General features: G+C 35.2%; 1 protein-coding gene across 5 annotated transcripts in view; it reads left to right on the top strand.

The window, feature by feature from the left end:
* RPS6KA3 (ribosomal protein S6 kinase A3) overlaps positions 1-22,356 on the top strand; it is a 73,269-nt gene that overhangs the window by 38,897 nt on the left and 12,016 nt on the right. For 4 of the 5 annotated variants that reach the window (XM_021552994.3, XM_021552995.4, XM_077781639.2 and 1 more), the window contains 12 exons: positions 261-341; positions 1,321-1,400; positions 3,832-3,938; positions 6,814-6,851; positions 7,182-7,324; positions 10,389-10,459; positions 14,722-14,810; positions 15,076-15,140; positions 15,239-15,341; positions 15,528-15,652; positions 17,413-17,538; positions 18,978-19,067. In XM_021552994.3, the coding sequence (XP_021408669.1) occupies positions 261-341; positions 1,321-1,400; positions 3,832-3,938; positions 6,814-6,851; positions 7,182-7,324; positions 10,389-10,459; positions 14,722-14,810; positions 15,076-15,140; positions 15,239-15,341; positions 15,528-15,652; positions 17,413-17,538; positions 18,978-19,067 (1,118 nt within the window). The remainder of the gene's footprint in view (positions 1-260; positions 342-1,320; positions 1,401-3,831; positions 3,939-6,813; positions 6,852-7,181; positions 7,325-10,388; positions 10,460-14,721; positions 14,811-15,075; positions 15,141-15,238; positions 15,342-15,527; positions 15,653-17,412; positions 17,539-18,977; positions 19,068-22,356) is intronic. The other variant, XM_021552996.4, reaches the window with a different exon arrangement.

Below are 22,356 nucleotides of genomic sequence, written 5' to 3'. Positions count from 1 at the left end.
TTTTCTCATTGCTTTTGTTAAATTTATTTGCCTAGTGTTAGGTTTTGTCAATAGCAAAAACCAAAGCAAATCAAAATGCATAAAGATATTTATCAGAAAAAAAGTGAAATAAATTCTCTCAGTGCTCATCTGTGTACAGTATAATGACCTGTAGACAGTTGCAATATTACCAAATGGGAAGTACATCAGGAAGCATATGAGAAATACTGAGTTATAATGTAATTTTTTTTTTAATCTTGCTCATTCATGTTCTATTGTAGTTCGGGATCGGGTTCGGACAAAAATGGAACGTGATATCCTAGTAGAAGTTAACCATCCTTTTATTGTCAAGTTACATTATGGTGAGTTGCAGAAAAATTCATTTTTATAGCATAGCATGTTTGTCAAGATAACTTTTAATATTTGCTTTGTGGCTCAGAAAATCGTAGAACTTTAGGCTGTTAAGTCCGAGTTGTGCGGTCTTGCTCTGTAACAATTCTCAAGCAAAAGAAGCACGTGACTGACTTCACGTAGTGTTAAATCTTTATAGGAGTAAGACTCTGTAGCCCTTTGTATTATTAAAAGAAGTTATCTATTAATAACTAGCCATTATTTTCTAGAACCTCTAATCTTTTGTATGACATACATTTTTTAAAATTATTTCTTACAGTTGCTTTGTTTATTCTATAGAAAATGTGTGCAATGGTTGGTGGAAATTAGCCTTTTATTTTTAATAGTCTTTTATTTTTTAATAGCATTTTATTTTTAATAGCAAAATACTTACATGTAAGAGGGGAGATATCAGTACTTCTAACATATGGGAAAAAAGGACAGTTTCTGGTTTGGTTGGGGTTTTCTCAGCTTGTATTTTTCTTTTAGGTTTTGTTTTTTCCTATAGTTAAACCTCATATCTCTCATTTTCTAATGGGGCTTAAATTATTTACCTTTCACTATTTTATTTGCCGTTCTTTTGTAAACTAGACTAAATGTCCCTGTTAAGCTGAGTTTGACCTAGAGATTCTAAAAGGTTCATTAGTTACTTGTTTGCCCTTTTAAATCTAGCTTCTTATTTTAAAATGTGAAATAAAATTCTGGCTAACCTAAGTAAAGTTTATTTTTAAAGGAACTTGATTGGTGATTTGCTTTATTTTCATATAGCATGGGAATTACTTGGTCCATGGTAGGGGATCAATTACGTAATTCATTTCAATACATTTTCTTACAACGGAGAAAGATAAATTAATTTTAATAATGAAAATAAGGGTGAATTACTTGATATGTTATTTTCCTGATCATGGATTAAGTTAGGTAAAATTTAATTTTTTTAATTGATCTTTTCAGCTTTTCAAACAGAAGGGAAGCTGTATCTTATTTTGGATTTTCTCAGGGGAGGAGACTTGTTTACACGTTTATCCAAAGAGGTACACTTTTTAAATTTGAAATATTGTCTGTTGATAGAATTTGGCTACAAATTGTCTGTATTAGGAGAATTTACATTTTAAATTCAGTTTTCATTGAATAAAATTTTGATCTGTTTTCCACCAGGTACATTTTTTGTTTGATTGGGTTTCTTTGCACAGTCACTTCATAGAAGGGCTGATGGCAATTTACGTTATTTCTGAAAAAAGTCTTGGACAAGCAGTCTTTCTGTGCTGCTTTTTATACCTGGCAAAATCTTCTCCTTTTGCTACCATGTTTAAATATAAGACTCAGAACCTGGATTTATATAAAGTAAGTTTATGGCTGGTTTTAATATCCAGAATTCAGGGGCAGATAAGATATTCTCTTTTTTTACCCATGAACGCAAAATAGCATTATGTATGAATCTTTAAAAAGTGAGAATTGTATTCCACTTATTTTAGTAATTATCAAAAAGTGAATGTTTTGCCTCTGCCATGATGGAAATATGTCTGTGTAGATATAGGAAATAACTACTTCAAGGATTTTCATCACCTCAGTTCAATTTGATTATAATTCCTAAAATAAATGTTAACATCTAATATTAACTTTTTAAGTTTTTATTATCCATTATTCCTGTTCAAAAACTCACACCAAATATCTCTTAGGCTAGAGATTGTATCCAATGTGTATCTAGTAGCCTGGATTTGCAGTTGTAGTGCTTTCGATTTTCCTTTGCCTCAACAGTATCTGGGGCAGCTGGATTGCCACTACAAAGATGTATTTTTATTAAGAGAGTAGAATTTACTTTGTATATAGATGTACCCTTATGTCTCTGCTGACCACATAAATTATTACATTTGTTTTGATGATGCCATCTGTTTCAAGTTGCCCTTTGTCATTTCTTTTGCCACAGGTGACTAATAGGTTATTAGTGCTCTAAAACTGAGTTACTCTTAAAGTTCATAGTTCATTCTTGATTCCCAAAAAAGAATGTATATTGGCTTCCTGCTGATGACTTTTTCATCCTGAGCCACTCACATTTGATAGAATTTAACATGGTTAGATGAGAAATATTCATTATAGGTACCTGAATCTAAGCAGAGTTCATAACTTGTGAGTGAAATTGGCATGTTGGATGCTATTAATATCACCCTCATACCATACTATCTGATTTTGAAATAGATCAGATGAACTGAAAGTTGTTGCTTTTTTCCTCATGACTACAAAGGGAAAGGTGATTAATTCAAAGCTAGATGTCTACATTGCAGATGTTTAAGGTTAGGAAAGATGAGTCCCATGCAACGATTTTAAATAACATAATGTGAGTGTATTATCCTCCTCATGGGATCTTTTATTATTTGAGCTTTTAAATGTTTCTTATAGAGATTTCTTTTCTTGAATATGTCTGCACTAAATATTGGCTCTTTTATAGAAGTAACATCAGCAACAACCTATTGTACAAGCTTTAGTATTGCTTTTTCTCATTAAACTACTGAGGGGAAAACATCTCCATTCTTAACTCTTGTTTAAAATTACCTTCAGCTTTGCTGAAATAAAATTTTATGCTTTTGCATAAAAAAGAATTGCCATATTAGTCTTAGAATCTAAAAGCAAACCACGTAAAATAACTGAGTAGTAACTGAAGTAGAATCAAATCATGCAGGATATGTTTTTATTTTTATCTTTTTCTGCAGTCTTAGAAGAGTTGAATTATAATGTATTCTGACAGGGATCACAACAGTTGATATACTGGGACAATATGTTCATTTCAATGAATACAAACAGAGAGTAGTTCATCTTCCTAATCCAAAAAGTGGGATTGCTACCTGGAATCCTCCTGTGCTCTTATGCAGGCTGTTCACTTTATTCCTTGTTAACTTCTATGAGTTTACTCATTGATCTACCTTTATGCAGTTACATCTCAGGCTGCACCTTAGGGCTTTTACCATTGCTGTAACTTCTTTCTCAAAGTACCTAGGGGCAGTCCTTCCAAAATCAAGGTGCATATATTTTCTTCTCTCTTACTTCATGAATGAAATTCAGGCATTTGAACTTCTTTGGTCCATTCGTTGTCTGTAAATGAAATGGTCCCATCCAACAAATAGGTACTCAAATTCTTTAAGTGCTTCCAAAGTATTTCAGTTTCACTACAATGTGTCTGTTTTCTTGAACAATCAGAAATCAGATAATCTCCCAATTTGCAAAAAGAAGAATGTATTGCCTTTAAAAGTTCTTTTTCAGGTATGTCCAAGTATTTCAAGTATGAAATAATGTGGGTTACAAAATGCTAGTTTTTGTGTAACTAAGAAATTTTGAATTTCTAGTGTTTTGTGTAGCAATGAATTCATGTATTGTAAGAAACCCTTCTGAAACACCACTATTGTTATTTTGTTTGTGCTCATGTAACCTTTACAGATTTCACATGTGGAATACATTGTGTTAATTTTTCAGGTGATGTTCACAGAAGACGACGTTAAATTTTATCTGGCAGAATTAGCACTTGCTTTAGACCATCTACATAGTCTTGGAATAATATACCGGGATCTAAAACCAGAAAAGTAAGGCTCCTCTGTGAGAAATGCAGATATAAATTTCATTTCTGTAGCACTTCCTATGCACTTTTTCCCAACTGTTAAACTTTGGTAATTTACTATATAAATTGAACAGAGAGAGATGGGGAGCTAATTTCATTTAAAAGGTTGGTTTTCACCTGTCTCAAAGAGGAAAAAGGGTATTAGCTTAGGACTTAACAGGGGCTTGTTGAGGGGACTTTAAACTCTGTTTGAAGGGGAATGGGGACAAAGCCAGAGGTAAGCCTGTGGATGGCATGCCACTCTTTGAGGGACAGTGTTCTACCAAGGTCCTTTGGTCTGCCATGGAGGTCGAGTTAATGGATGGAGGTCCTTTCAGCAGCAAGGATGAAAGGAATATCAGTATGTTAGAAATATCAGAAGCAGAAGACAACAAAAAAATATTTGTACAAATCAGCAGCAAAAGGAGGACCAAAGAGAATCTCCATCCTTTGTTGGATGTGAGGGGAAACATAGTGACAAAGGATGAAGAAAAGGCTGAGGTACTTCATTGCTTTTCTTGCCTCAGTCTTTAATAACAAGACCAGTTGTTGTCAAGATGCCCAGCCCCCTGAGCTGGAAGATAGATTGGGAGCAGAAGAAAACCCCCATAATCTAGGAGGAAATGACCACCAGAATGCCATGCACCTTAGACCATGGAACTAACCTAAAAGCCCATGGGACTGGATAGGACTTACCCAAGAGTTCTGAGGGAGCTGGTCAAAGAACTCATCAAGCCACTTTCAGTCATTCATCAGAAGTCCAGGTCAACCATGGAGGTCCCAGGACACTGGAAGCTGGCAAATGTGACACCCAACTATAAGAAGGATTGGAAAGAGAAACCAGGAAACTACAGGCATGTCAGCCTGACCTCACTGGCAGGGAATGTCATGGAGTCATCATCTCTTGAGTTCCGTCATGTAATGTGTGCAGGAGAACCAGGGGTTCAGGCCAGGCCAGCCTGAGCTTATGCAAGGCAGGTCCTGCCTGACCAATGTGATCATCTTCAGTGATGAGGTGACCTGCTTAGTGGATGAGGGAAAGGCTCTGGATATTGTCTACCTAGACTTTAGTAAAGCCTTTTGTGACATCCAACCCTTAAGGAGAAAGGACCACCCAAGATTTGTAAGTGCTCCTGGTGGAAAGGAACAATATACATCAGAGGATCTGAAAAAAATTGCAAGGTTTTATTATTAAATTATATACCTGTTATGGAAATTGGTATTTTAGTCCCTGACCTAATATAAAAGCACATGCAGTGGGATTTAGATAAAGGGGTAAGATAAAGAGAGAAAAGAAAAGGTGAGTTAAAGAGGGACAAAGAGAAAGAAAGAGTTCACAAGTCTTGGCTACAGTGCCAGTGCAGTTGATGGGATATCCAGGTCCTGGGGGTCATGGGTTGGGCTTGGTAGGGGTATGTTTTTATAGATAGGTTTCCCTGCCATGAAGCTAAGTTTCTTGTTTTCCATACAAATTAGTTGTTAGGCACAGTCTGTTCTTTCAGACCTTTCTGGAAATAGGTTGGGGTCTTTGGGAATATTGGGTGGTCCTTTCTTCCTGTACAGTCCATGCCTGCTTCTCAACCTCATTCCTGCACTTGTGCTGTACTGGGTTGTGCTTATCTTCAGGAATTAGAACAAGGATGTTTGTCCTGGAAAAGTGCTGCCCTATCATTGCTGCCCTATCAAGTGCCTCTTCTCTGGGCACATCTTGTTCTTTCTCAGTGTATGATCACCCACAATCCTTGCTTATTACTAGCAATCTTTATCTGTTGTTACCAACAATCTGTGGTTGGCCCCAGAGCCAAATGACTTTCAGCATATGAGACATGATTCTATGCCTTTGACACGATTTCCCACAGCATTCTTCTTGCTTCCCATGGTGTGGATGAGTGCACTCTTCACTGGGTAAAAGACTGATTGGATGACCAGGCCCAGAGAGTGGAATTACATCCAACCAGAAGTTGATCATCCCAGGGCTCTGTATTGGGACCAGTCCTGTTTAGCATCTTCAGTGGAGATCTGGATGAGGGGATTGAGTGCACTCTGAGCAAGCCCACAGACAGCACCGAGTTGGGTGGAAGTGTTCATCTGCTGGTGGGCAGGGAGGCAATGTTTGCATATGGCACTTTAGGACAGGTTTTAATGGTTCCCACCATGGAAGCTGCAAAGAGAAGGGGACGGGGTCTGGATCATGTCTTAACCCCAGGATGAAATGCAGATGGAGGAACTAAATCCAATGTGTAGGGGGTGTTACAAAATCCAGTTCTTGAATGCTTTTCATGCTTTGCAATGCAGTGATATTCAGTGGTAGTCAAGGACAGTTGGCATCTCAGAGAAGTGTGGCCTTTCTTGTGATTGAAGTGAAAAGATTGAAGGTCTGCTCCCAGTACAGAGCCTGTGGGTCCTGTCCTTTGGTACACCATGAGGATAATTATTACTCGATATTACTTGAAATGGTCAACAACTTGTGAAATTATAATTACAAATTAATACCTGTTATGTATATATATGAAAGCATAACCTGGTATAAGAGAAATAGAACTATGCCTCTGTTTTTAACAATTACAGTAGTGCTGCATGTGCTGCAGATGGTCAAAGCTGTTACTACATACTGAATTTAATCAAATAGTTGAATAAAACACCAGTAAATTTGTTTCTTAATCTTTAAAAAGAAAGAGTAGAAGGAAAAGAAAATGTGTAGTTTGAATGTATCTTCCAATAATTCATTTTCATGCAGGTTTAATTCTCCCTCTCTTTGTGTGTCCTCTGCTGTTTATTCCTAAATGTTGTCAGTATGTTGTCTGAAACAATACTTAAGATGTTTTAATTACTTTCTAATATTATTTTTATTGTTTTTTTAGCATCCTGCTTGATGAAGAAGGACATATCAAATTGACAGGTGAATAAAGGAATTACAATACTAGGATCGTTTCTGTTCATACTATAACCTTTGCATTTTCCTTTTGGTAAACCAGTATGATAAAATAAGTAAATTTAACTGATTGGTAATTTAGCTGCAGAAGCAAGCAATGTAATTAGCTTGAAATAAATGAAATCTGTAAATATTTCAATAAGATTTACAAATATATCTGATTTATGGACCTATAATAATGTGGGGAGGGAAGGAGAATCCTGTAATTTCCATATTAGTGTTCAGTTGTCTATATGAATGATAAAAGCATAACACTTTTTTTTTTAATTACATTTGGAATTATTTTTTTCCTTTCAGATTTTGGCTTAAGTAAGGAGTCAATTGATCATGAAAAAAAAGCCTACTCTTTCTGTGGAACAGTGGAATATATGGCACCAGAAGTTGTTAACAGACGAGGCCATACACAGAGTGCAGACTGGTGGTCCTTTGGTGTTTTAATGGTAGGTTTCTGGTAAATGTAAATAATAGCAAAATTGTGGTTTGCAAGGGCTGATGAAACAAATCAAACCCTAACCCGTAAGGTGAGCTTTACACGAATTTTAACTACAAAGGAAATCTAAATTGTGTGAAATCAATAACACTACAGAGTTTGATCAAGAACATGGACTAGGTTTTATATCCAGTAATATACCATATTTTTATTATCTAATTAAAATATTTTATATCTATGGTGCTTTATGGGGACCAAGAGCAATAAAGAAGTATACAGAAAAATTCTATTCCAAAGTGGGGGAGAAATTAATATTCAAATTTTAAATTTGAATTTACATTCAAGAGGAAGAAGGAGATTGGTAACTTTCTAATTAGAGTCTATGGTGTAATTACAAGTTAGTGGAATAATAACAATTGTTAACTGCTGTTCTCACACATCAAATTTATCTAAATGACACCTGATAAGGGATATAGTTTCTCAGTTGCTTATGGTGTTTCTACAAGGGGTAATTACTGTAAAATTGCAGGGTCAGGGGAAATATTATGTATATGGAATATTAATTGGAAAAGAATCATTATGTTTGGTATTTAAGGAATGCTGAAAGACTTAATACTAAAAATATCTGTGTGGATTTTTGACATGAAAATTAAATAATTGTATAAATGTATTCATTTCTTACTGCTTCTGCTACATAACTGTAACAGTACAACTAATGTGTGTGCTTTATAGTACAAGAAGGACTCTTGTGTCTGAAAATAGGTCATCCTATTGCTTTATGGTGATTAGAATGCTGTTGTGATCTGAAAACTGACTATGTAAAAGTAGCACCTGATAACAGAACTCTCTCCAGACAAGCACACACACTCCTCACAACCATGCATTTTATCATTAAGAACAGTCAATTAAAAGATAATTGCAATGTACTTGCAGAATATTTGTTGTTGATAACACAAATATAATTAAACTTCAGCTTTAATTTATAAAGCTAAGAAACATAATTTGCTGTTTATCAAATGGATATGGTATAATTGAAAATTGCTGTAGAGATGTTAGCTGTGACTAGGGTGGCTTTCACAGTCTTAAGTGCACTGCATATTAAATACTTTGACTTCTACTTTGAATACAAAAATATGACCTTAAAAACCAAATTCTGTAAAGTAGTATATGAAATATAGTGCAACTTTCTCTAGGACATATTTTTGTTGCTTGCATTTATAGTTTGTAATTTTCATAATCAATCTGTAAATATCCCCTTTTAATTAATTCTTAATTTCTGAGCTGATCTAAAATTCAAGTGATGGTTGTTGTGGTATAAGTACACAGTAACTAGAGTGAACAGAGATTATAGCATAGAAATGGATACTTTAAAGATATTACAACAAATCATTTGGCTTCTTTTCTTGTGCTAGACACAAAGTTTGCTTAAGCCATTGTTAAGAATTATATTCCAATTTGTCCTTTAAAACAGCAACAGTTTTAAGGGATGTCACACAAGTAAAAACATTCATTTAAGGTTTCCAGAAGCACTGAGGTACTCTCCTCCTGAAATAAAACATAAATAGGAAAGGCCAATGTTGGCTTATTCTATAAGCCTATTATTATTGGCCTATTAATGTTGGAATATAGTATTTGGGAGCGATGACAAAGAATACACATGTTGAGCTGTTAATACAAATATATGTGTTTGTGACAAATTAGGAGCTTGTTAAAGAAACTATATTTCCTGCAAGTGTAAGTGGAGCACTCCGAAGTTACCTTTTTGAAAAGGTTTTATTTTTTTAAGTGCACCGTGTGAAGATCTTTCTAAACCACAAACAAAATTTTTTTTTTCAACTTACAGTTCTGGTTTATCCCTCTCACATCTTCCTGACAATTGTCTTAGGTATTAAAGTTAAAAGTAGTCTTTTTTCATGTTGGCATTATTATTAAATTTTTTTAATATATCAGTAAGAAATATTATCTAGACTATAAAGTATCTACCAGTAGTGAAGATATGGTAGTAAAAATTCAAATTTTATTTCAATAAAATGGTGTTTTAAAGAATACTGTTAGTGCAACTTCATGCTCTTACTGTAGATCTACAAATACTGTAGTCACACATTATTTTTCACTCCATCTTTTATGTTTAGGAGGCTGAATGCTTGGGTCATACCAGAAAAGAGGGGAATAGAGGATACCTTGTGTTCAGGATACCAGTGTGACATTTGCATAAGCTGTTCAGAGGGCTTCTTTATAATTTATTTTAATTTTGATGTCATTAACCGTATGCCATGAAATTGCATTGAACTAAATTATTTTGCAGTCTTTAAATCAAAAAATTCCAATTTCTGCCTAAGTGCTGGCTGCCATGGCTGCTGCTGGACTGCTTTCACTGCCTCACTTAGATCTGATATCCCTGCAGCATACTGCAGTCCAACAGGAGTGCCTTTATATTTATCTATTTTTACTCAGTCACTTTCAGAACAAATCAGTATTTTAGCAGTGTCTGTTGCTTACTGCCAGGCACTGTAGAATGTGCATGCACGTACTGTGTAGCTCTTCCGTGTTCCTTCAGGCTTTATTTCCACTGTATGCATACAGTAACCACTTTTCATCATGCATGTCTTTGTCAATCAGCTAACCTTTTCCCCTTCCCAATGAAGGCTGTGTACATGCCAATTTTCAAAATTTTGACCTTTTTAAAAACTTCTGCATGAGGAGAAATCATCACTAACCTTTGAAAGGAAAACCTTTTTCCCTACCCCTCCCCTTTGTTTAAAAATAAAGTTGTACAGATCAAGTCTTCCTAGAACAAAATTTTTAGGCAGAAATGAAACACAGAACATTATAGTCTAAGTTGTTCAGATAAAAGGATGTAAAGCAAGTTACCAATATAGGAAAATATTTTGCAGCTTTAAAAATGGCAAAGGCTGCTCAATGTTCTTACAAATTGAAACTGTACAATGAAGTTGTTTTGTGCAGACTTGATTGTTAGCATGCATGAATTTTGGAAGGTTAAGATGCTAAGTAGTTTTGTCAAAAATTAGTTTTTGTCCAGGTAATGTAATTGATGAAAGTTTTACTCTATACAGTTTGAAATGCTCACTGGTACTCTACCTTTCCAAGGGAAAGACAGAAAAGAAACCATGACTATGATTCTCAAGTGAGTACACTCTTATTTATATATCTCATCAGGTATTCTACAGGGATGCCCTCCGGGCTGCAATATCTAATTTCTACTCCTCCCTCATTTTCAAAGGTACTGGTAAATCCTCACTCCCTATTCCATATTATTAATTCCCTTTGCTGCCTATCTAATTTGCTTCACTATTCCTCCACCATACCAGGTACAAAGGATTTCATAGCAGCTCTTTAATCTGTAATAATAACTTCTCCAACCACATGATCTCTCACATCTTATTTCCATAATATTTTAACTTTCTTATCCTTTTTGATAACATGTGCATTTTTCCTTGTTGGGTTTTTTTTTTCCTTTGTTTTAGGTTTTTGGAGTTTTTTTGAGAAAGTATTTTCACTTCTTATCCTTCTTTATCTTACCAGCTCCCCCCAGTACTCCTCCCTTCTGTACTGTCCTATGATTCACCTAAGCTCCAATTTTTCCCTTTGCTGTTTTCAGCATAGATTTTGCATTAGCTCTATTGCAGGAATTGCTTTCCTTCATGCAGTTAATGTTCTTGGTTTTGCTAATGAAGGTCTGCTTTTTTCCTTGCCAGATCCCCACATGTTCTTTAAACTAGTACAATCTATGGCATAAATGCCCCATTTTTGGGACTGTAGCCAAACACTGTGCAAACAAGTCTGTTTCCTCATATCATAGGTTCACTTCTCTGTTTCCATCTATTTTTAACTAATACTGTTTTTTTCCATGGAAGTTTGTAAGATTATCTTAGTTTTCTCATTTGTTTTCTGCTTAATTGTTTAGCATTGTTCTCAGTCCTGCTAACCACTTGTCTACCCATATATCAAAGGTGGAATTTCTTTTGCACTGAAAGTCTGTTTTGAAAAATAAATATATGGAATTCTTTCATATTTTCTGTAAATAATAATTAGAACATGAAAACCACTAGAAAACACACTCATCATTTTCCTGGCTTTTGCTTTCATAATGCATACATGTTATGTTATTCTTTGCCCTTGTTTTTTTTCTTCATCTTATTTGCAAATATATTTAGTGATGCTAGTTTCTTCTGCTGCCTCAGCACTATGCCATATCAAATCTTTATGTTGTGATTATTCAATGTCTTTTAACTAAAAAGTTCTATCTATTCACAGCAAACATAAACTCCTTCTGACCACCTCCTATTTACAAGAAACTAGTCTGAGATAGTCTGCTGCACCCTCACTTGGTTCAGGAGCCTTTTTTTTCTGTGTCTCATGAGTCATATCTTTCTCTTCTTCTCTTTGCCTGCATGTGACTCCACTCTGTTCCTCAACAATCCTTTTGCTGTTGCTATAAATATCTTCTGTATTCAGCTGCCATGTAGAGTATCCTTGCATTTCTCCAGGTAATTGATGTTCATAGTCATTCATAGCCCAGAGAGTGGTGATGAATTGAGTGAAATCCAGCTGATGGGTGGTCACAAGTGGTGTTCTCAAGGGGCCAGTCCTGATTAACTTCTGTATCAACAACCTGGACAAGGGGATTGAGTGTCAGTTTGCAGGTGCCCCCAACCTGGGTAAGAGGGCATATGGGTCTGCTGGAGAGTAGGAAGGCTGTACAGAGGGATCTGGACAGGCTGAATCAATGGGATGAGGCCTGTAGGGTGAGGTTCAGTGGGGCCAAGCTCCAGGTCCTACTAAGAGAACATACTAGGCTTAGGGAAGAGTGGCTGCAAAGTTGCCTGGCAGAAAAGCTCCAGGGAGTTTTGGTCAACAACTGCTGAACATAAGCCAGCATGTGCCTATGTGGCCAAAAAGCCAATGGCATCCTGGCCTGTGTCAGCAACAGTGTGGCCAGCAGTCCAGGGCAGCAGTTGTCACCCTGTACTCAGCACTGGTCATGCTGCACCTCAAATCCTGTGTCCAGTCTCTGGCTTCTCACTAGGAGGACATCAAGGTGCTGGAGTGAGTCCAGAGAAGAGCAATGGAGCCAGTGAAGGGTCTGGAGCACAGATCCTGTGGGGAACAGCTGAGAAAACTGGGTTTGTTTATTCTGGAGCGTGCACAGGGGAGGCCTTATCACTCTAAAGCTACCTGGAAAGAAGGCTGTAGCCAGGTGGGGGTCAGTCTCTTCTCCATAGTAAGAAGCAACAGGATGAGAGGAAATGACTTCAAATTGCACTATGGGTGGTTTAGATTGGATACTGGGAAAAATTTCTTCATTGAAAGGCTTGTAAAGCATTGGAACAGCCTGCCCAGGGAAGTGGCTGATTCACCATCTCTGGAGGTCTTTTAAAAAGATGTGGCACACAGGGATGTGGTTTAGTGGTGGACTGGGTGGTGCTGGCTTAATGGTTGGACTTGATAATCTTAAAGGTCTTTTCCAACCTAAGCAATTTGAGATTTCTATGATTCTGTAATAACTTTCATATTTCATTTGAGAATGTATCTCTTAATAAAATCCAACTTCTTTCCAACTTTTTTTCACCTTCTAGTCTTTTCAAATAGCTGTACAGAAAGTGTGCTATGATATAAAGACATTTTACTCTCTTTTAATGTTTCATGTTCTTATGAATATTATCTTGCATAGACATGTTTTTCTTTTGGTCATTAAAGCAGCTGAAAACCAGAAGATATTTTGAAGTGTTTTCTGATTAAGTCCACACTTTTTTTTCTGATCTGTGTTTTCTTTTCTTTTCCACATACCTAGCATATTTTTCCTTAAATTTTTCATAAAACTTTCAAATGGACAGGCGTGCATATGAATTCTGGTTTCCATAGGGTACATTTACAATATATTGCTTTCCTTACCTTCTGTTCCTAAAAATACACAGAAAATGCATTCTTCTTAAAACAAATTTTTTCAAGGTTTCTTTATTTCTTATAACATTATCAAGACAAATTTTTGTTTATTCTTGTGTGTTTTGCCTAAAACTGGAAAGCCCTGCAGTTTAGAGTAATCATAGGTTGCTGAAATTTTAAACATTTTTATCCTTTACTTAAGAGGTATGCCTTCATATAAAATTTTGCCATTGTCTATCAGGAATGTCAGAAAAAAAATGCTGTCACTCATGTAGTTGCATAATATAGGAACTCGGAGGAGACCTGGCAGTTGCCTTTCCTTCTCCTCTGTCATGTGCCTGATACAGGATTTTGTGAAAGGTGGTGGTGCATGCCAGTCAGGAAGAGTTGGATGGCCCACTGCCGATTCCTCCCCTCTTCTGGTGGCCTTGATCTGTCTATAGTATGTTTTTGAGGAGCCTGAAGAAGCCAGTGTTTTTCAGCTTTTCCTCCTCCCTGCCCTAGCTTTTTTAATGCTGAAAGGAATGGAAAATTAAGTAGAAAAACTAAGTTCTAGTTTTAAAGTAATGAATAGTAAATCAGTGGCAACACATTTGCATTTACACAAGTGATGCAGAGGTATCTACAAGTAGCTGGAATGCAAGACAGATCAGGTTCTGATTGAAACACAGAGCTTGTGTCATGGACTGTTACAGAATATAAGCTACAGGCTGAATTAGTGATGGAAAGGAGGGAATTATACCCCTCCTTACCATTATCATAGTTACAAGAAAAAGTAAGCCCTAGTAACCCAGTAAGCCCAGAAAGAATGAAGGCACAACATTAAAGGGAGAGAAAAAAAAATATGACAAGGGTTACAAAACAAAATTTAATTAAAGAAGTACAAAATCTTAAATCTAAAAATTCAAGGCTGTCAAATAGTAAAAGTATTATTTGAAATAAATTGGGGAGGGGAGCAAAAAGGAAAAGAAGAGTGGGTCTTTTTGTTTTGGTTTTGTTTTGGTTTTTTTAACCAGCTAATCCTGCAAGATCTGTCCTACCTTAATTGAATTTATGTATTCTACTTTGTTTCCTGGGTCATCTTGGTGTGTGTCATACTGTGGTACTTTTCTTAGTCCTTCTATTATATAACTATCAGAATGCTTTGGTGTCATTTGCCAGTAACTGGACCTATAAGTGGATCAAAGCATATTATGAAAATTTACAAGTTTATAAACTGCTATTCTCTATCTATTCTTCTCTACATGTTTTTCCACCTTTTCCTCTACTTAAGTTCCTGAGTCATTACTGAAAATACTATACTACTTAAAAAAAAAAATTAGAAACCCAAACATGTTTACATGACTGACAGCACTTTTGCTCTGTGTCTGATGTCTGAAGGCAATTTCTCAGTGATGCTACTTCATTTATTATGGACTTGTTGAATGGCAAAGGACAGGGGGAATGCAGAGTTAATCCTTACCTAGATATGCTTGTATACTATTAATTATTTTTATTCTCTAGGGCCAAACTTGGAATGCCCCAATTCTTGAGTCTTGAAGCACAGAGTCTCCTGCGAATGCTCTTCAAGAGAAACCCAGCAAACAGATTAGGTAAAGTTTTTAGCGGAATATTTTAAATTTGATCATAATGTTCATAATATCAGTGATCATTAAACTGACTAAAATTTTGTTTCCTATGTAAAATAGGCTTTAAAGGAAGAATGTAGTTTGCCCTTCAAGTGACCACCAAAGTATTATCATCTCTGCTAGTCATACCTCTAAAATTAAAGCAGAAGGAATAAGAAATGTAATTTTGCTAGCCATTCCTTTTATTAAGAAGAAAATAATTCATAGACATTTTTCTTCCTTATAAAAGGAGCAGGTCCAGATGGAGTAGAAGAAATTAAGAGGCATGCATTCTTTTCCAAAATAGATTGGAATGTGAGTATCTAATTGAAAATCAATCCAGTAAATTTCTTGGTTAAATCTTTCATGGTATCATATAACTTTTCCATTTACAATTTGTCCCTTCTCTTCAGAAATTGTACCGGAGAGAAATTCATCCTCCTTTTAAACCTGCAACTGGCAGACCTGAAGATACATTTTATTTTGACCCTGAGTTTACAGCAAAAACTCCAAAAGGTAAAGAGATATGAATGAGAAAATTTACATATTCAAGAGACAGAATTTTAATTTCAAATTTTTTTCTTTCAAAATTTTATAGAAATTGTTGTCTTTACAAATTCAAGGTGCTACCAAAATATCAGTACTTAATCTCCTATCTACATGTTGAAGACTCTGCTTATAAATATATGATGTATTTTTCAGATTCACCTGGTATTCCACCCAGTGCTAATGCACATCAGCTTTTTCGGGGGTTTAGTTTTGTAGCTATTGCATCAGATGATGAAAGCCAAGCAATGCAGACAGTTGGAGTGCATTCAATTGTCCAGGTGAGTACATTAATAAAAAAAAAAAATCAGTGTTGTCTCTTGGTGGATGGATTGTTTCCTTGTCATAGAATGAGATATCATGACAAAATCATTGTCCTATTTTATACAAGAAAAGTAAAGATCAGATTATTTCATCCAAACAAAATCTCTGAAGGTACAGAACCTGTATAATTACTGAGCAGCTACAGGTTCAAACAGGCTTCAACCCTAAATGAAAACCTTCTACCACCTGTACTGTATTAACTCTTTAATGTCAAGCCATAACTATAAGGTGGAGTGGAATAACAGATATATTGATTTATTGGATTTTTCCCCCCATACATGAAAATGTCAGTTGACTCCTGCAATGCAGTAGTAGAAAGCACTGGAATATGATGGTGAATTGTATCTGGATGTTCTGGACTGCTGGAATCCGTGGCTCAGGACATATTCTGTCTCTCCTAAGCCACTTGAAGTTAGTTAGCTAATCTGTGCTTTTTGTGGCTGGTATCAGTGCATCATACAAGTCAGTGTTACAGTGCACACTCAAGCTTTGGCTTCCTTGATGTATTTCAGTGACTCCAGTAGAGTCCCATGTATTAATAATTGTGAGGTTGTCACCTGGAAGAGGAAACCTCTGTAAAAATTGTTTGCCTCCTCTCTCTGCTTTTAATAATTACTGAGTCATGAAAACCAACTTATGATCTAAATTGTGTTGAAGTGTATAGGTAGGAATAAATTATTTGGTTTATGATTGGATTTATTTCTATGATTTGGTTTATTTGTATTTTTCAGTGCACTGGTATTTTGCAAATGTCTGAGAAAATTTTAAAAACCCCACAATTTATACAGAATTTGAATAATAGCCCTTGTATTTCTTTAACACTCCCATGTCTAGAATTGTTGCAACGTGCTTTTCTACACATTACTGTTTCATGTGTAATAAATTTTTTAAAGATATGAATTTAGATCCTTTTTTATTCTCAAGAAGCTTTCTGATTTGATATATGCATCAGAATTATTTCTGATCCTGGGATCTTACTAAAAGTTTCTGAAAGCTGCTCTGTGCTGCTTCATTCCCACATAGTTTTGTAGATGGCATTTTTGCTCTTTGTATATGGTTTCCTTCTCTTGTAAAGGTCTGTTTCTCTCCTGCCTTTCCTCTGTGCCCCTCAACAACTTCCTCACTCCTATTTCCTCTTTTCTGTGCTGCAGGATACCCAGATGGTTTCCTGCAAATGCTTTGCATCCTTTGCACAAACTCCATACACTAGAACACCATTTCCTTCCCTTACAAGAGTGAGCACTTGTCCTCCTTTCAGCTTTTTATTTCTGTGAAAGGATTTTTGACTGCCATTCCATGCAATTCCGGCCAATCTGATTCTATTCAGTATGTTTGAATTCTCCAGCTGGCATTCTGTCTATTCAGATAATGAAGACAGTGATACTACTTTACCATTGTTGTATCACTATTTTATCTTGAAGTCTTCTGATTTTTTGGGGGGTTTGAGTTTTTATCTTTAAATTAGTAAAGCAGCAATCAGAAAAATAATGTTGTCAGTTTCTAAATTACAGTGTGCATTAATTAAAGCATGTGTAATATATAATTTATCTTATACTAATTTTGAACAGACGGTAGTGGGGATTTAGACCACTTTGATCTAGTAGGGTCATCAGTTAAAATTCTAAGCAAATCAATATGAATTTTTAAAAAGTTATTTTAATATAAAAATCAGTTACATATGAAGAATATTCATTAACTGATAGTGTTATTTTGGTAGCAGTTGCACAGGAACAGCATTCAGTTCACTGATGGATATGAAGTAAAGGAAGATATTGGAGTTGGCTCTTACTCTGTCTGCAAGAGATGTGTTCATAAAGCATCAAATATGGAATATGCTGTAAAGGTAATTACTTTGTTATAAACCACACTTCTCAGATTTTAGCATTAGGCATCTTTTATTTGTAATAGAGAAACAGAGATTAAGGTGGGTTTTTTTTATATATATAAAAAACTGTAGAAGTAAATTCATAAATTCTCAAATAGGTAAGGATTTCATAACAGTCTTCAGTCTGGTACAACTTCCAAAATAAACTTCAACTCTGTTTTGGCTTCCTCGATTTCAGCAATGTTTTTAATGTTGTTTTTGTTATTCTATAGGGCTTTTTAGCACTTCTCTGAAGGCATTAAGTTCTCAGTTGAAATCAGTAGATTTCCCAGAACTGCAGTGATAAGGTTTTTTGTCTTTCTGTGTAATAACCTGGGTCCAAATGATTACTATAAAAGCAAGAGTATGGATTAGCAGACTTTATAAGTGGGGGGAAAAAAAGCAGTCTTTAAATTCTATTCTATGAGGCAGTTCTCTTTTTGAATTGTTGAACAGCTTACTACTTAATTATGTAAAATACAAAGATGAATTCAGTATGTAGATTGGCTCCTCAGAACCTTCCAGTTTCAATCTGGTAGTTAAATACTTGTTTTTCTTCTAGTTCTGGCCTGGAACAGATTTGACTTCGGTGCTTTCAATTTGAAGTAATTTCTTGAAACTGCAAGAAAGTCCCAGCATAGCTAATAATTCCCTATCTAGCTATGACATTTGTTGTGAAGAGTCACTTACTTTTCTATTGCCTCTCTTAGGGCATTTTTTTCCTCAAGGAATCTTGAAAAAAACAATAAGATATCAGTGTCTGATGTGTTAGCAGGGGATGAGTAGCAGTATGGGAATAAGGATGAAGGGGTAACACAACAATGGAAGAGACATTATAGAAGATTGTGCAGTTCAGGAGAGGAAAATGTGGGAAGAACAAGAATACATTTAAGTAGGGTAAACTGTTACTTTGCTTGCTTGAACAAGGTGAACTTTAGAGCAAGAGCGTCATTCATTTTGTAATGAATGTATGTTTGAATTAACTCTGAGAATTTTTTACTTTTTCTATTTATTTTTATTCTCTTTCTCTCCTGCTTTCTTTGCTGTACCAAATATTTGAGATTAGCATTGTGAAAGTCAATTCATTAGCATAATCTGAACAATATCTTGTGTTAAATTATTTTATTAAATAATGGATCGCTGAAGTCTTACCTACTGAACAACCTTGCATTATTTATCACAAAGACATTAGGTCACTTATCCTCCAAAATTATTTTCAAAAGAGATTTTTTCATTTTTCCCAGTATTTTTTGCTTTGCCTTGGTTTAATTTTCCAATTTAACAGACTTGGTTTTGGTTATAATCCATGCCTTTTGCAACAATAAATACTGATTAACTATTGATGCTAATAAGCATACCAAAGCCTTACACTAGATCCACAAAAAGAACTATGCCTATGTCTGTATGTGCTCTTACAGATTATTGACAAGAGTAAAAGAGATCCAACAGAAGAGATTGAAATCCTGCTGCGCTATGGACAGCATCCAAATATTATTACCCTGAAAGATGTAAGTAGTGTTTTAAAGACATCCTTTACTGTATTACAATTGTGAATAATTTCTAATTTGAGAGATGAGAAGCGACCTATTTTAGATTTATGTTCATGTTATTTCAGTATTTAAAAATAAAACAATGCAGTTTATTCAATAGTGTTCATTTTTTTACTGGAATGTCTTGTGTTTTCTTTTAAAGATGCATATATTGTGGTACAGTGTTATTCTCATGAGTCGAATAATTCATCCTTCATAAATCTTAGCAGAAGAGTAATTTATTTAATGTTGGCTGTGTTTTTAAAGGATAAGGGAAGTTTTTTGATTGCTTAGTTGACTTCAAATCTGATTTTCCCTACATTAATCAAAAGCAATTTTTATGTACATTATTATATAACAAAGGACTCACTGTTAGCACAGTACCCAAAGTAATTTTCATGGACAGTAGCAAGTATTACTCAGTAGTAGACAAAATCTTGCCATGTCTATAGTTTTCACTCTTTTTTACCCAGTATCTTTATCTGGCTTCTGTATGAACACTATCTAGGTATTTTTTCTTGGTGTTATTTGCTCTGACCATGGAAATTCTTTGTCCATAAAAAGACAGGAATAACATAAGCTGGGAGGTAGAGGGTTTTCATAGTGAACAGAATATTCTGATGACCTAACTGAAAAAGAAAATTGTCTTTGTCTCCTTGGTTATTCATTAGAGAGGATTAAAAATTAAAATGCTTAATGACTTTCTTAGACTGCAGGGAAATATTCTGGTCCCGCAAACCAAACCCCAGGCAAAACAGCAAACCATTTCCAGGAAGCTGAGCTCAGCTGAAAGGAGATTGTCAGACATTTTGAAGTCATTAAAACAACAGCTCATAAATACCGTGGAGATGAGCACTAGAGATCTCTGCATGAAGTTGATCTACTATAATCTGTCTTCACTTTATGGATATCATACTGTTTGGCCCTTTACTGGACAGAGAAAATAAGGTAGATCTTCAGAGAAGCCCACCAGGGAGCTTATCTTATTGTGAGCAAGATACCACATTACAGTCCCACTTTCTGTTCTGTTCCATGCAGTTGGACAGTAAAGCTACTTGAGAGCTGTGCTGAACAGAACCTGCATCAGCATTCATGGTGCTTTTAGTGCTGCATGATGGGCTCATGTGCTACTTTAATTCATAACACATCTTACGTTGTTTAATCAGGAAGACAAACATGAGAATGTGAGCACTTAACCTGAACTTAAGCATGATGAATATTTTACATTGAGAACAGAAATCGAAATCTAGGCAGTCTTAAACAGCTACAATATATGCTGAATTATTTCACTTTGTAATTAATCTTTTATCATCATCAGTCATCTTCCAGCAGGAACCATATTTCATGCACAACAACAGCAGTATACAAATAGAAGACTATCCAAAAAAAAACCTTAAGCCCACAAAGCGAGAGGCTGTAATTCTCACTCGCTTCTGCTTCAGATCAGTTCCCCAAGCAGAAATTATGGAAGGATGTCCAGTGTAAGAAAAGATATATAAAATTCATATGTAATAGAATCTTGTATAAATCCTTAAGAATTTGACATTAGGTTTTTCTTGCCCTAGTACAGACCCATGGGGCAGATTGCTTACATATCCCACATTATAGTGGTGTGCTATTACAGCTTTCAGAGAAGATAAGGAGTATTTTGCCTTCAGGTCTCAAACTCTAGAGTACTGTTGTAAAAATATAATTCATTGTTGATTTGCTCAATTTTTCATTTAGTTCCACATCACAACTTCAATGTTTCTAATCTGAAGTGCCAAAATAAAATATTTCAGCATTTAAGTACCTGCTTTGAAAATTATTATTCTGCAAGAGATAATTTCTATTTTTTCTTCTAGCTCAAGAAGAAATGCAGAATACTTAGATTTTGCTTAAGATGGAAGTTTTCATTCTTGTTCAGCTTTTTTATGTAATTTAATTCTGAAGGTGTTTGGATTGAAACAATGGATATTCAAGAGACCAAATTCTTTCTTGCAGTGCACAGTCCTCTGGGGGTTTTCCTTCAGATTGTTATCAGTGGTCTTTTTCAGTTACACAGTATATAAACAAAAGCAGCTATATTGTACTAATTCAGATAGCCTTCTTATCCAATATCCTGCTTCTGACAGAGGCCCTTAGTGGATGACTAGGAAACAGTGTAAGAAGGGAGGAAGCACACAGCTTCCAACAAAACATTACATAGAAACTTCCTGTGCCAGACCATTATAAGTATTTTACTCTTTTTATGTAATAGTTACTGTTCTGTAACAGAACTTTTGTCCTGCTTTGAGTTATTTAAAGCATTGCCTGAAGAATCTTTTCAGAAACATTTTAGAAACCTGAATACAAGATATCCAGTCTTCCTGTCCAAGAGCTTATTTATGATTTCAAAAGAGCCTCATAATATGTCTGTAAAATCTTACTTCCCTTGGCAAAACCCTTGATTTCTTTCTCCATGATGTATTATGCATTATGTTCATACGCCTACATATGTTTCTCAGTATAGTTTCTTCCACTTTACCTTGTAGAGAAAACATACTTACTGACCTGTGGCTTGTGCTCAGTTAATTTTAAAAAGTAGTGTCACATTTGTGATCTTAGCATGATACTGTGCATCTGTGAAGAAGACTTCATCAGCATTTATTCAAAACCAACTTGAGTTGGTAATACCATTAGAGGAATTGGTACAAGGAGAATGGTTTGTTTGGGAGTTATCTCTGGGTTTTTTTGGTTGACAGACAAGACCAGCAGGTAAAATAGGAATCAAATGCAAATTTTGCTTGAATTCTTCAATCCTGAGATGTGTATGCTCTGTCGTGTCAAATGAAATAAACTATGTTTATCATGTAATACCAGGATTAGAGGAAGCATACCTATTTTTAAAAAATCCTGTTTAGAATCTAGAATTAGATAATTCTGGTTTTGAATACTGTGTAATATTTAAAGTCTTAATACAAACACATTCAGGTGCTGAATAATTTATATTTCATGGGGGAAAAATTCCTGTTAAATGAGAACACAGAAACCCGTCATGTCTTCATCCTCTTAAGATCATAAGCTTGTAAGGCCCACAGAATTCTTTAACTTTCTTCTTTTTTTAATTTGGTGAGAAAATAAATCCTTTTAGTATTGTTAGGAGAACAAAAATTTTGATGCTTAGAACTTTATTAGCAACTTTTTCCTAGGCAACTTAAGACCAGGGAGTTGGGATGTAAACTTTTTTTTTATTCTTATTTTCTGTTACTTAGCTGATCTCTAGTCCTAAATTTATTTTACTATAATT

Source organism: Lonchura striata, chromosome 1, assembly GCF_050655825.1.
Source record: "Lonchura striata isolate lonStrDom1 chromosome 1, ASM5065582v1, whole genome shotgun sequence".
Lineage (NCBI taxonomy): Eukaryota > Metazoa > Chordata > Aves > Passeriformes > Estrildidae > Lonchura > Lonchura striata.
The sequence above is the reverse complement of the archived record's forward strand: the minus strand, read 5'-3'. Positions and strand labels throughout refer to the sequence as shown.